This window comes from Sander vitreus, chromosome 15, assembly GCF_031162955.1.
Source record: "Sander vitreus isolate 19-12246 chromosome 15, sanVit1, whole genome shotgun sequence".
Taxonomy (NCBI): Eukaryota; Metazoa; Chordata; class Actinopteri; order Perciformes; family Percidae; genus Sander; species Sander vitreus.
In genome coordinates, this window is record NC_135869.1 from 4,484,703 (window position 1) to 4,498,887 (window position 14,185).

General features: G+C 43.8%; 1 protein-coding gene across 1 annotated transcript; it reads right to left on the minus strand.

Annotated features, from left to right (window-relative positions):
• Positions 1–901: 901 nt before the first annotated feature.
• Positions 902–13,726, minus strand: LOC144530192 (26S proteasome non-ATPase regulatory subunit 11A). Its single transcript, XM_078269666.1, has 13 exons — positions 13,592–13,726; positions 12,774–12,875; positions 11,479–11,675; positions 8,928–8,985; positions 8,312–8,506; positions 6,886–7,030; positions 6,713–6,773; positions 6,371–6,433; positions 6,057–6,182; positions 4,766–4,801; positions 4,597–4,648; positions 4,176–4,319; positions 902–2,102 (listed from the first exon to the last, which is right to left on the minus strand). Exons 1-12 carry the CDS (start codon positions 13,680–13,682, stop codon positions 4,177–4,179), a joined length of 1,269 nt encoding a protein of 422 aa, XP_078125792.1. The 5' UTR covers positions 13,683–13,726; the 3' UTR covers positions 902–2,102; position 4,176.
• Between the last annotated feature and the right edge of the window lie 459 nt (positions 13,727–14,185).

Sequence of the window (14,185 nt, forward strand, 5' to 3'; positions counted from 1 at the left end):
GATTTACCGTTTTCTCGTTTTGGGTCAAATGGCCTTTTGACTGGGAGTACTAGGGGCACTACTATGATACCATCAAAATCACTATTTTTAACACTAAGAAGGCTCGACACAACATGAGACTTTGCTCCAAGTATCACCAGGGGCTCTACACCTTAACCAAAGCACTGACAACATTGTTTGTGTACACAGAGTTTACTAAAAAAGGTTTTGAACGACTCACTTTAGCAGTTGTTGTTTCCGGGCGCTACCATCTCCGAATGCAACGTAACAGGGAGGAGAGTAAAGACGGAAAGCTCCTAAAGCTTAGTTCCATATAAATGCACGGATAATTTGTTGTTTTGTCGTTAGTGAAACATAATATTGACCTTGTAGTTGAAAAAGGAGCCTCATATAAGAATGACATTTCCTCCTATGGAGTCCGTTCATTCGCATTCGGAGATCGACTCTTTCTGACTGGCGAGGTTGGTAGCGCCCGGAAACAACAACTGCTAACGTGAGTCGCTCAAAACCTGTTTTAGTAAACTCTGTGTACACAAACAATGTTGTCAGTGCTTTGGTTAAGGTCTAGAGCCCCTGGTGATACTTGGAGCAAAGTCTCATGTTGTGTCGAGCCTTCTTAGTGTTTAAAAAATAGTGATTTTGATGGTATCATTGTAGTGCCCCTAGCTCTCCCATTCAAAAGGCCATTTGACCCAAAAAAACGAAGATACGGTAAATCTTAAAAGTGGCGCTTCCGTTCTAATTATGCTTTTAAACTAAAGTTTGACTCGGGTACATTCACAAAAACACGCTAGGTTGCATTTTGGCGAGAGTTACGCTTTAAGCTACTTGACCATCTTTCCACATAGCCCGTGGGGATTGCAGAAGTATCACTGGTCTAAAGTATGAAACTGAATAGAAGGGTAATTCAAATCATTTTAAGCACATTGCTTCAGAAAAAAAAAAAATAATAAATCATATGAGGCACACAAAAGCATCAAAGAAAAGCGAATTGTGAGGAAAAAAACCTACGACACATTTTCACTTCCAGGATCCTTAAACCACACAACCTGCAGGTTTCATTTTTTTTATTATTAGCATTTGTCTTTCTCTATGTCATACACGGTAAACCCTCATTGTCCTTGCAAAAATTAAGTTCCCAAACATGTACAGCTTGATTTTCGTCAGCGAAACCCGCCCCTTTTCTGCACAACCAACATCTCGCCTCAGATCCCAGAGTTCCCTCTCCAGCCACGTCTCGAGCGTCAAAAGCACTTTGTGTGACTGACCGAGCTCTCAGCGGCGAGGTTTAATCTGTTCTCACGCATTATATAAAAAAAAAAGAAAAAAAAGAAAAAAAGGAGACAGTGTGAATACATCAGGGGCCTGGATGAACAGAGGCGCTTGGCAATGTTATATACAAACAGGAAATGGGAATGCAGGGGGGGGGGGGAGAAGATGGTGAGAAAGGCAGGTGTATAGGAGACCCCAGTGTGTTGATGAATGTCCTCCTCTCCTTGTGGCATGGTCCCGAGTGGATAGAAGAGCAAATTCCCAGCTTGGTCCACGATTCCCAGAATGCCTTGTGAGTGAGTGAGTGAGTGAGTGAGTGAGTGAGTGAGACCCGTCAGGTTGGAACAGGTGAGGGGGGAGGTGGGGGGTCAAAGGTCTTTTTAAATATAATACATGTATGTATAAGTACTGTATATGTATTCTTTATTGATATTTGTACAAGATTCCCTGATTCCCCAGCGCAGAGAGAACCAGGGGGGGGGGGGAGAGAGAGAGAGAAACGGGAGGCTTGTCCAATTTTACTTACAGTAGAAACCAGCAGGTGGGGAAAGAGAAGAGGGGCACAGTGCCTGAATTTGTCCGCAGGGAGGAGCACGTTGTGTCAGATCAACCCCAGTCTGATTGGAAGGAAGAGGCCAGAGGGAAAGGGGAGAGCAGAGGAGTTGAGGGAGGACCGTCGTCTTTAGTTGGTCAGCTGGCTCACTGGCTCGCTGGGTTGTTTGTACCCTCCTTGTCGTCCTCCTCCCTCCCGGGTTGAAGTGAGTGAACAACGCAGAAGGTCTGACTGGCCCACGTCACTCCTGACAGGAGGAGCGATGGTTTCCCTCTCTCTGAGGAGGGGGGGAGACAAAGACAGGTTCAGACCGATTCCGTGAGGATGGAACAAATGTTTGAAAGGATGAGGCTAGTTCTGTATCGACCTTATTGTCAGCGTTTTCAACCCTTGCGTTGTCTTCCCGTCGACCACGCAACGTTTTGTTATTCTGGGTCAAAATTTGAACTTTTTCTTCTTCTTTCCCCCCCCCCAACGTTTCGGACATCTTTTTCGACACACTTGTTGCTTTTCCACCGATGTTTTAGTCACTTTTTTCTACATTTTTGTGTGTTTTCTTCCCCACGTTTTTGAAGCTTTTCCCGACATTTTTGTCACTTTTTTTCAACGTTCTTTTTCAACCAACCCGATAATCGGCCGTCGGACAGTCTGGCGAGGTCGGTGTCTCGAGTCTGTTCGGTGTGTTCCGTCCCGTCGTCAGTCTGAGGGGCCGTCGGCCTTCATTTTGGCCGATTTGACATGTTGAATCAGAAGGCGGGCAGTCGGACTCAATGACCAATCTGATTGGTGGAGCGCTAGCCCGGAAATGACGAGCGGGATGAGCGTGACTAGAGTCTCTCAAAATCTGACGAAAATCTTTCAAACTGACCTTTGTCGATCTGAAATGAAGACAGATTCAGCAACTGCACGGCCTATCTCTCGCTTAAAATGTTTTCAGAAACACGTTTCGGTGAACTATTTTTGTAAAATACGAGATCGCATTCTGAACGAGCCGCCATTATTGTTGGCTGGAGATGCCAGACCCACGTGACGCTCACTATGTAATCCATTACATCATCTCTGCACAAGACAGTTGGAATACACCAAAAGGTATCTCAGCCTCCTAAGTTATATTTAGGTTGCCAGGTTGTAAAAAAAACGTAGTTACCCTTTAATGGAGAAGGCCGACTGTACAAATGTTATGGCTCGAGGGAACGACACAGTCCTTGTAATTCTGCTACTGTTCTCAGAGCAGAGTTTAGCGGGGCCAAGCTGTGAGGGATTTTAAAACTAACAGACGTCCGAGATAAATATGAAATTTTCAAAGCTCAACGGATGTCATTTTGTTAGTGTGTGTGTATATATATATATATATATATATATATATTTATTAGGGCTGTCAAAATAACGCGTTAATTTCGATTAATTAATCTGAGAAAAAATAACGCGTTAAAAAAATTAATCCGTTCCATATTGACGTTTGCATACAGACGAAAATCTGGTGCCACTGATATGTCTGCGCTTCTCTCTGCTGCTCTGAAACAGACGTTACAGGAAACACAAACACCGCTGCACGTGACGCTAGTTAACACAATACTCAACAGCAGCTAACGTTAGCCTACCGCTAGCTAGTAGCTGGATTAAACAGGGTTAAAATGCTGACTAATGCTTATGCTAATGCTAGCTAACGCTAAACGGTGTAAAGTGTGACTGTGTTTTACTGTAGAGGATTCAACACCGGTATGTAACAATCTGCAGCTGCCGTCGGAGAAACAACACAGACGGGGCGTTCAATGAAACTGGTAAACTACAGCCTCGTGGTGCATTTGAAGTTATTGTAAATGTCCTTTCCCTATCTGGTCGTTGTTTTTTGTCGTTCAACAGCAATTTACTAGTGAAATAAGTTGTTATTGTTATACATTATTATTAAATCATTTAATTTTGACCATATGGCCTTAGCAATAAACAAGCCGTTCTTTAATGTAACCAACTGTTGTTGAGTACCCTTTTTTTTTCCTTTTCTTTTTTTACTTTCTTAAAAAGTATCGGTTCAGGAACCGTTATGTATGCGATTAATTTCGATTAATTAATCACAGAGTATGTAATTAATTAGATTACATTTTTTAATCAATTGACAGCCCTAATATATATATATATATATATATATATATATATATATATATATATATATATATATATATATATATATATATTATAGCGGTGCAAGTAAAAGACAACAACAACAACATCACCACCATCATTGCGGTGCTGGTGTTGTGGTTTCTTGTCTGAAATGTTGGGGCTTCAGGACGTTTGCGCTAACCTGGGACCAGCTTATGGCATCAACGTGACCAGTTCTACTGGGGCTGACCTTATGTTAGCTTCTTGGCTTTGTTGTAGAGCGCGTCCACCACTTTGCTCATGTTCTGAATGGTCTCCAGGGCCGCCTCGTATGTCTTGTCCACCACCGGCTCCTCGAAGACAATCAGCACACCTTCACCTTGGTCCAAAATACCTGTCAGGTAGGGTTTGGGGGGGGGGGGTGATGATAAAGGGAAGTAAACAGAAAGAGGAAAAAAAAAATCGGTAAAAAAGCTACAGGCGCACTCACTCATTTAGTTCAGTTCATTTCACCTGGTAAAAAAAACCCCAAAACAAAGCATTATGAACTCTGATGGCACAAAGCAACTGCAACATACAGTGAGTTTAAATCTGACCACAAAACACCAAGGAAATGCTAATATTTAGCCACTGAGTGTGTGGCGTGTACTAGAAGAGGTGCATACACATACCGTGAAACTTCTCGTCCAGGATCATCTGTGATAACTTCCTCTCTACGTCTCCCTGCAAAGCAGACACAATCTGATTGCGGGTATTGTAAATAATCTAAAGGATTACTTAAATATATAATGAGTGTATAAGTCTAAAAGGGAACACTGATGAAGAGGAGCAAAATCTTACCTTGGATAATTTGATGAGGGAGGAAATGTGTGCTATCTGTTAGACAAAAGAAAGACATGATTATTAAAGACATGTCAATAAGTATGCTACAAGTCTATTAGTAAGTCAGGGTGTACATATGCCCACGTGTACAGCACTACCATACGATATTATCGGCATTTTCCAAAACTAATCGGTATTTATGATGGCCGATAAATGAATATTAAAAAAAATAAAATAAAAAAAACGGACCAAACACCCTTTGACCATGTTCTGAGTGTTGGCGTTGCATAGTCTGTCCACCAGAGGGAGCTCTACAACGTCACCGTTGACAACACTTTGATTATTTTTGTTGTTATTGTGTTTTTGTTCAAAGGACTTGAAGTTTCATATCTTAAGCTTGTATTTTTATACATTTTATTTAACAGAACTTTAATATATTTGGATGTTCCTCTGTTCTGTTGAGACAATAAAACAAAAAAAGTTTATTTTTAAACTTCATCATCATATTATTTTAGTGAGGACTCATAAATAACTACAAATAACTAATGTTAGGGAAATCTGTTTATGTTACGCATTTCTGGATTATTTATTTTTATATATATAGATATATATCTATATCTATATATCTCTCGGCCGATATATATATATATATATATTTTTAAATCACCAAATATTTGTATCGATAGCGGCCTTAAAAATCCTTCATCGGTCGGGCTCTAGTCACGTGTAGTTGTCCGGCAGATTGAATTATCAACGTCTCAAATGTCTTGTTGGGAAAAAATATGCCAAATAAATAAGTAAATTCATGAATACCATATTAAATCAGTGGTTGAAGACCATCCATCATTTTGGCAGATGACAAAACTGAGGGCGATCTACCTTCACTTTAGTGATTCGAGCCACACGCAGGCCACACTGAACACGTAATGTAGCCTACGCGGACCACTCGCGGAGACGCCGCTGCACTAGCATCAACTACTGTCAATCAAACAGGCTACACCAGGCGCACTTTGCCACAGAGATCGGCTCTACAAACGTAAATACGGGCCAGTCTTCAGTATGTCTAGTCTTCATAAACCAGTGTGGAATGCACGAGTTTCACTACCGAAGGCCGATTATTTCTTTCGATGTCTAACTTTGCCGAGTACTGCCCGTTTTCTACAAAAACATTTTTTTCTTAATCTGACAAAAACTGTTCTGATGGAATGCTTAGGCACTGGACAAAGACCTATCCATATCCTGGATAAGGTTCTGGGTCTGTGGTTGAATACGGACAGCTGTTGGGTTAGGGTTAGAGTCAGGAGTTTACCTGGACCCTGGAGAAGGGTTCGATGACCCTGATGAGGTTCTGCTCCAGCAGGTTGTCATACAGTTTGGTCAGATGGGTGCTGATGATGGGGTCATCCCTCAGCTCTGCTTTGTATTCTGTTAGTGCCTTTGGAGGGGGGGAGACAGGACAATCGCAAATTAGAGGCTAAAAGCATGAGCCAAAAAAGAAAATCAAACGTGCTGAACGGCAGACGGTGTAATGAGCAGTTTCCGTCAGAATGTTGTTCAGGAACATGTGATTAGTAATTAGTTCATTAATAAGCCCACATTCAGCATCAAACTCTAGACACAAACCTTTTCAAAGTCTGCCAGCGACCGGTTCTTGCTGGCTTGTGCCACACATTTCAGTGAATCTGTCTGTAGAAAAAAAAGAAAGAAAAAAGAATAGAAACAAAAGGTTATGGGGTGTGTGCATACAACACACATAAATATGTAAATGAATAAATACAGAAAGTTCAGCAAAAGCTATCCATCTAATCAAATTAAATATAACTTTCAATGACTGCCCCTCGCTGAATGAACGGTCCACATATGCATGTGGTATGTCCAAACTACGTGTTCAATCTAGCCTGCCTGTCGGACTGGTCCATCGGCCATTCGTTAGAATTCCAATTCTTAGGAAAGAAAGAGTGATACCTGTCTGCCTGCGTACCGCAGAGCTAGCTTGCCACTGATGAGGGCCTGGACGTCCTCTGGCCTGAAAACAGAAACAATATGAATCAGACACAGCAGGGCAAAAAAAACCACGTGGACCCGTTCTGGCTTCTCTCCCAGTGGATTTAGGCAATACGGAGTAGCATACCACTTACAAATTGAGCATGATTTTGCAGAGCAGCATGTATTTGAGGGCTGTGATGGCCCGGGGGCTGTCGATTGAGTCGTAGCCCTCAAAGGCCTCGTAGAAGTAGGAGTAAGCCGTCTTCCAGTCCTTCTCCTCTGCTGCGTGGGTGATTCCTGGAAACAACCAAACACGCATACAGGTAAATGCCAGGTTAACTGCAACAGAAAATAGCAACTCCAGTTTTCTTCACCCACCGTGTTTTCATTAACCTATAAAATGTGGGTTATGTGTTCAACAGGGGTGGAACGGTACATGTATTCGTATTGAACCGAAATGGTACGGGCGTCACGGTTCGGTGCATGGATTTAGTACACGGAGAATACACGGTATAAAAATAACTAAAACTTGTGTGCAAATTAATTAATGTAATGCAGAACTACTGTTAAGATACGCGGGTTCTTTAGGGACGCCTAATCTGTGGCCCCGCCTTAGCTCTGACGCTCTGCCTATGTAGCCGAGCTCCGCCTATAGTAGCAGCACTATGGCGAGTGGTGCAGCCCACAAAAGTGTAAATGGATGTAAATGGACTGTATTTATATAGCGCTTTTCTAGTCTTAACGACTTCTCAAAGCCCTTTAACATAGTAAAGGCACCATTCACACACATTCACACGCTGTGGCCGCACACATTTACACTCCGATGGCGCAGCATCAGGGGCAACTCCGTGTTCAGTGTCTTGGCCACGACATGGGACTGCAGGGCCAGCGATCGAACCACCAACCTTCCCATTGGCAGGCTACCGCTCTACTTGGGGTTCCGTTTTCCAGCGTCGCGGCTCCGAACCATAACGTTAGTTGGGACAGACGCCCTTGTTTCTTCAGGCTGACTATGTTAGCTTTAGCCAGGCAGGGAGCAGCTTTCTGTGGTGAAAAATGGCCGGGAGACGTCGTGATAACGTTGCATTAATCAGGTGATTTAGTTCGTCTTCGCAGAGAAAAGAGATGCTGTATTTTGCAATTTTAAATCGCCGATCGTCTTGTTTTGTTTACAAGTTCCAGATGGAGTCTGGAGATGATGTGGGGTACTTATTGTTTACATCTTACTTTACACGTGTCAGGCTGTTGCAGCTAGCTCAGGGGAGAGACTATATGACTCTAGGTGGTACAGCCTGAGACATGCACAATACAAAAAAAACATTGCCTTCTGCATTTTTGTTTGGCTTTTCCCTCCATTGTACCGAACTCGTACCGAACCGTGACTTCTGTGTACCGTTCCACCCCTAATAAGCGGTATACGCAGTACCAGTCAAACGTTCTCACGCGTTTTCTCATTCACCCAAATGGGAAAGCGTGTCTAAACGTTTGACTGGTACTGCGCATTCTAGAGCTCCCTGCAGCTTGAGAAACCGATGCCTCGCAGCAGCGATGTGGTCAAGTGTTTGTCCCGCTTCGTACCTGACTGCATGTCTAGAGCCGCTTGTAGTTTCGGTGGGCAGTAGATGGCGTTGGCGGTGGTCCTGGCAGAGGTGAGGGCGGCGCGGGCCTTGGCCAGGTTGCTGAGCCCGTGGTACGTCTTACTCTCCAGCAGCTGCACCTCCACCAGCAGGGCCTTGTCGTCCATCTTCTTCAGCTCATGCAGCAACTGGGTGCCTGGAGAAGGAAGGAGGTTTAGAGGCAACGCGATGTTTCCAGGGGCCCCAAAATGACCACCATCAACCAGCCAAATGCTGGTAAAAAACTAATGGTAATGTATTGAGTGGCTGGTAAAATGTAAACATTCACTAGCCGTTTGGCTGGTGGACAATAAGTTGATTTTGAACCCTTAATGTTTCTGTAAGTTTTTGGTCCAAATAGGTGGAAAACGTCCCCTATTAGAAAAATTAATTATAATAAGAAATGACCTGTCAAATGCCCCCCCCCCCACCGAAATGGGTTAGTACAGGAGTTAGAAACAACATCTCAGGCTAACATTCTCCATCCTTGTTTTAAAGTTTTACACATACACAAGGTTTTCTTTTCGTAAATTAGCCAGGACATTAATAACAACCATTCCAAGAGATACAACACGTACCCAGTTGTAGTGCCTCCTGGTAGCATTTTGTGTCGAAATACAGTGAGATGAGGCGAGCCTGAGGAGAGAGAAGGGGGAAAAAAAAAAAAAAAAACACCATTTCAGGGCCCAGAGGGCTATTTCACGAAGCCTAGATAGCGGATTAAGCCAGGATTTTCCAGTTATCGTGGCAGCAGTTAACCGTGACTCGGTTCCATGAAAGCAGAGGCACATATGTTACCATGGAGATTCATTCTGTGCAGCTGTTTTATATACGTATATTCGTATGGATATACTCTATATCTGGATGCATATTCAAATTTCGGCCTTAGCGTAAACACACTACCCCTATTCAAAATGAACGGGAAGACCTGTGTTATCGCCAGACTGTCCGGCGTCAATGCAGCCTAAACCGTACAGCCGCCAAACAAGTCGATTCTAAAGGCCAATTTATTCTCTTGCGATTAGAAGCCGCCGTAGGTACGTACGTAGGTACCTACGGCGGCTTCTAATCGCAAGAGAATAAATTGGCCTTTAGAATCGCCTACGGCGGCGTCAATGCAGCCTAAACCGTACAGCCGCCAAACAAGTCGATTCTAAAGGCCAATTTACGTACGTAGGTACGTACGTACGTACGTACGTACGTACGTGGAAATACGGTCCGTACGCATTGGCCTGACGGGCACCTCTCAAAAAATGAAACTGCACGTCGCGGCGACGCAGATCGCAACAGCTGCGATTGGTCCGCTCGGCCGTGGCTTGGTAGCGTCACATTGCCCCCCCCCCGACTCATTTCTTCCTTGATTTCTCCATAAACAACATGAAATCAAGGAGAGGGTTAACTTTTCCTGCTACAGATTTCCCTCCGTGGTCAGAAAGCTCAGGGGAGACACTTTGTTTCTCCCTCTGCGCCTCCAGAGTCAGTACTCACTCCAAACTAATCCCCCCCCCCCCCCCCCACTCGCTGTACTACACACTTCCCACGCATACGCACAGGCATGCCGGCCCTGCTATTCTCTTAACCCCCCTGTTGTCCTCTGGTCAAATTTGACACATTTTCTAAAAGCTTCTACATCAGAAATTTGGGTTTTCTATCAACCAAAACGTCAAAAAAAAATAAAAATAACGTGGATGGTTCCATACAATGCTCTTTACAAGTAAAATAAATGATCAGTTCACTTATTTCTTTGAATTTGGGTGTTTTATTCAATTTGATAGCATTTGAAAAATAATTGATATAAGAAGGTTGAAAAAGGTGACAAAAATGACGGAAAAAGCTTAAAAGGGGTGATAGAAACCGAGGTTACCTTGTCATAGTTGAATAACGACAGTTCGGTGAGTAAAATAGGACATACATAGAAGCTCAAAGTCCCATTGATACCCCTATCCTCTGCAAATCTCACATTTTGAAACTGCCTCTGAACACGGGCGAATCTCAACAAAGCTGGAAGCTGACGTCAACTCGGTGGCTCTACCTTATTTGGCTCTAGTCTCTATCTTTGTCACGCCCCAAAATATACATACACCACTGACCTGAGATCAGCTAGTCTTCTGAATAGGTCGCGCAGATCTCAGAAATTGTATACATTGTTCGTCTGCTATTTCATTACTAAATTCACTTCGGAGACTTTTTAACCGCAGGCTGCCGGCATTTGGTAGTCCAGTAACCCAGAAGCGGTGACTTTGCCCTGGGTATGGAGCGCCGCGGGCTGCCGCTGTCTCGTCAGACTGTGTGGAGCTCCTGAAGTCCGACACCGTCTTACTAAATTTGCAATTAGCCATACATTTTCGTAAAACGGCCCATATTTGAGCTTCACATAGTTGATTTCTCGCATAAAAAAAGTCTCAGAAGTGAATTTAGTAATGAAATAGCAGACAGTGTATAACATTGCAGTGTCTGAAATATGAGACCTGCTGTCTCGTCTCCACTGTGTGTGTATGTGCTTCACTCAACCAATCAGCGCGCAGCTCATCTAAATATTCATGAGCATACCATATTTGGAAGAAAAGCTCTAGTTCCAAAAAGGGCCATTCCACAGAGTTGCATTAGGGCCATACAATAGCACCCGGGCCTTTTTCAGCCCAACCAATGTTACATACCCTATTAGGAGACCTTAAGGAACAGTGTGAAATACCCTATATAATCATTCTATCATCTCTTTAAAAAAACGGGGGGAAAAACAACAAAAACGTCAAAAAAGCGCAGACGAAAAGTTACAAAAACTTCGGGAAAAGCAGCAGAAAACGTTGCATAGTGGGCGGGAGGACAACACAAAGGGTTAAAGAGATACGCCAGAACGACGCACACACCAGCGCATAAGTATAAACCTCAGGCCGCTAACGCAGGCTACGGCGAAAGCTCTGCGTAAAGCCCCCGCAGAGGCTATAAATCCGTCTTTATCGTGAGGTGGCCTAACTGTTTGGGTTGCTGGACAACAATGAACCACATCACATGTTTGTTTGGAGAAGTTCAGAGACCCACACGCTCAGGCCACTTACTTGCCCAAACAAACCTGAAAAAGACCACTGGGTGTGGAAAAAAAAAAAGCCCTGCAACAGCACCACGTCTCACCTCTAGTGCCTGCCTGAGGAAGGTTCTCTTCTCAGCCTTGGCCCATTCTATGCACTCCAGGCAGAGCTCTACCTCCTGACCTGTTGCAGCTTCCATATCCAGGAACATGTCCAGCAGGGAGCGGACCAGCCGGGCTGCCTTGGCCTTGGAGATGGAGTTGAGGAAGGGGCGTACATATTTCAGCAGACCCCCTAGCTCTGAAAAGAGGGGTGGGAGGAAAAGAAGTATTGTACACAAGTATGTATACATAGAAAACAGCTTGAAAGGGCTGGTGAATGCAAACATTTTATCTGGGTAAATCAGATTATTAAAAAGAGTTGCAAAACACTCTGACTAGAACATTTGAAACGAACACACTCCTAATTCCAAATTGTTACCCAACTGAAACAAAAAGTTAGTGTAAGAGTAAAGAACATTACAGGCCGCTCTCTAGTTATTTAGGGAAAAGTTCGGGGTCCCGATTGAATCCCGTTTGTAAACAGGGAGTGATTTTGGACACAGCCGAGAACTTCATAGTGCCACTCAAATTGTTGAATGTCGTACTTTCTTTCTGTTCTACTGCAAAGAATTGCAGCGCTTCGCGTGGCCGGGTTGGATCAAGTGGGTAGAGCAGGCGCACATATACTGAGAGGCTTATGCCTCGACGCAGAGGTCCAGGGTTCGAGTCCGACCTGTGGCGATTTCCTGCATGTCTTCCCCCTCTCTCACCTAGCTGTCCTATCCATTAAAAGGCGGAAAAGCCCAAAAAATAATCTAAAAAGAAAAAGAATTTCAGCACTTCCACCGGTCCAAATGTGTGGCAGGAACAAACCTTTCACTCGAAGGCCACTCAGGCTTCCCACAGGATGTGTAAACCTTCACCAGCTACAACCTTCCTTTTTTCTTTTTCTTTTTAAAAGGCAGAAAGATCCAAAGAAGATCCTTTGACATCTTACAGCAGGTTTGCTGACAGGGGATCATATCTACACCTAGACTAAAGAACAAATTCCTCAGAGCTGCCCTTTGAAAAACACTTTTGGTCTGGTACTACGTTATCTCCAGGGTTCAACTTCAAAAATAGCACCGTCTACCAGCCAAATGCTGGTAAGACATGCAAGTGGCTGGTTGATTTGCTTCACTCACCAGCCCCCCAAAAAAACAAAGGTAATCTATTGAGTGGCTAGTAAAATGTAAACATTCACAAGCCGGTCTGGTGTTGATGTTGATTGAGTGGGGTTGGAAAACACTAGTGATACAGCTTTGTGTGTGTGCGCACAAATCAAACAGGATATAGACGTCATGTTCTGTTGCATTACCTGCAGCCTGTCCTGTCTTGGCCAGCAGCCCACCCAGCTCCAGGATGCTCTGCTCTTTAACACGCACCGCCTCCTCATCACTCTCCTGGATGTCCCGCTTCACTACAACACACACACACACACACACACACACACACACACACACACACACACGATGATGTAATCTGATCCGTATTAATATCAATCACCGTGATATACAAACAGTGAAAAATGCTGATGTTACACTCCTATGCTTCTGTATCTAGAGACCAGTATTGAGTCACTTCATATCATGGATAGGTTGGGGGTGAATGTCGCGCAAAACTGAAATATCGGAGATGTCAAATTAAACAATAATGACAGCTAGCTACATTACTATGCTCTAATAAGCAACACAAATCAGCATATGGCACATAAGCATACACTAGAGTCTGTGACAAAGTAGGTGGTGTTAACAGAGTCAATTCAGTTTCACATCAATTTCCATGTCGGCCTGACATCTGACAAGACGAGGAATAGCTGCTAACTACGCTGGCTGCACGCTAGCGTCAACTAGCCAGCAGACACACAAGTTACTGTCAAATTAATAAGCCGGGGTAGATAACGTTAGCTTGTGTGATAAGTTAGCCGGTACGTTGCTAGCCGGCTAGCCCACTGCTGCTGACTCACTGTGCAAGCAACGAGAAAAAAAGAGACGGCCAGCACTGGGCTAGCTAACTTAGCTTAGCTGCTAGCTGGCTAACTCAACTGCTTCAGGTTTGATGGAGGGGTGTATAGCTTCGGTGTCTTAGCGTATGATTATTTTCTTTCTAGTGCCGTATTGTGGCAATCATATTTACCTATAGAATGTAAGATATCGATAGAGGCATTCCGGTCTGTTCCAAGGAGAGACTGTGCTCTCTGAAACTCAGCCACTGCCGCGGCTGCCATCTTTCCTCAGCCTGCCTCCGCTCCGCTCTGCCTAGCTAGCTAGTTGTTTTCCGGTCTGGTCGTTCACATGATCGGTACAATGCTGTCCCCTACCGGTGATGCTGAGTTCTACATGCCGAGAAGGGCAAGCACTTACTGAACTTACTGAATGTCAGGTTCATTGTTGATGGTAGATGATCCGTCGTGTATGGTTTATTATTCAGAGTGATCAATGCTTTATCGGACGTCAGGAAAAGCGTCTGATTGATTCGATTAGTCTGAAATGTGCAAACTAATCGAATCGTGTCTTGTTCCGGCAATATTTCCATAGGCAAACTCTCCTTGTGTTTATTGATGCGTTTTGAACATTGACTCTAAATATTAAGGTTTTGAATCATTTCATTTCAGACAGTTATACTATGCTCATCACTAGGACTTTACATGCAGATATATGAACTTTAAAGTATTAAAGTAAGCCAAAGTGGTTTAAGACAAACGTATAGGTGCATTATCGACAGAGCTGA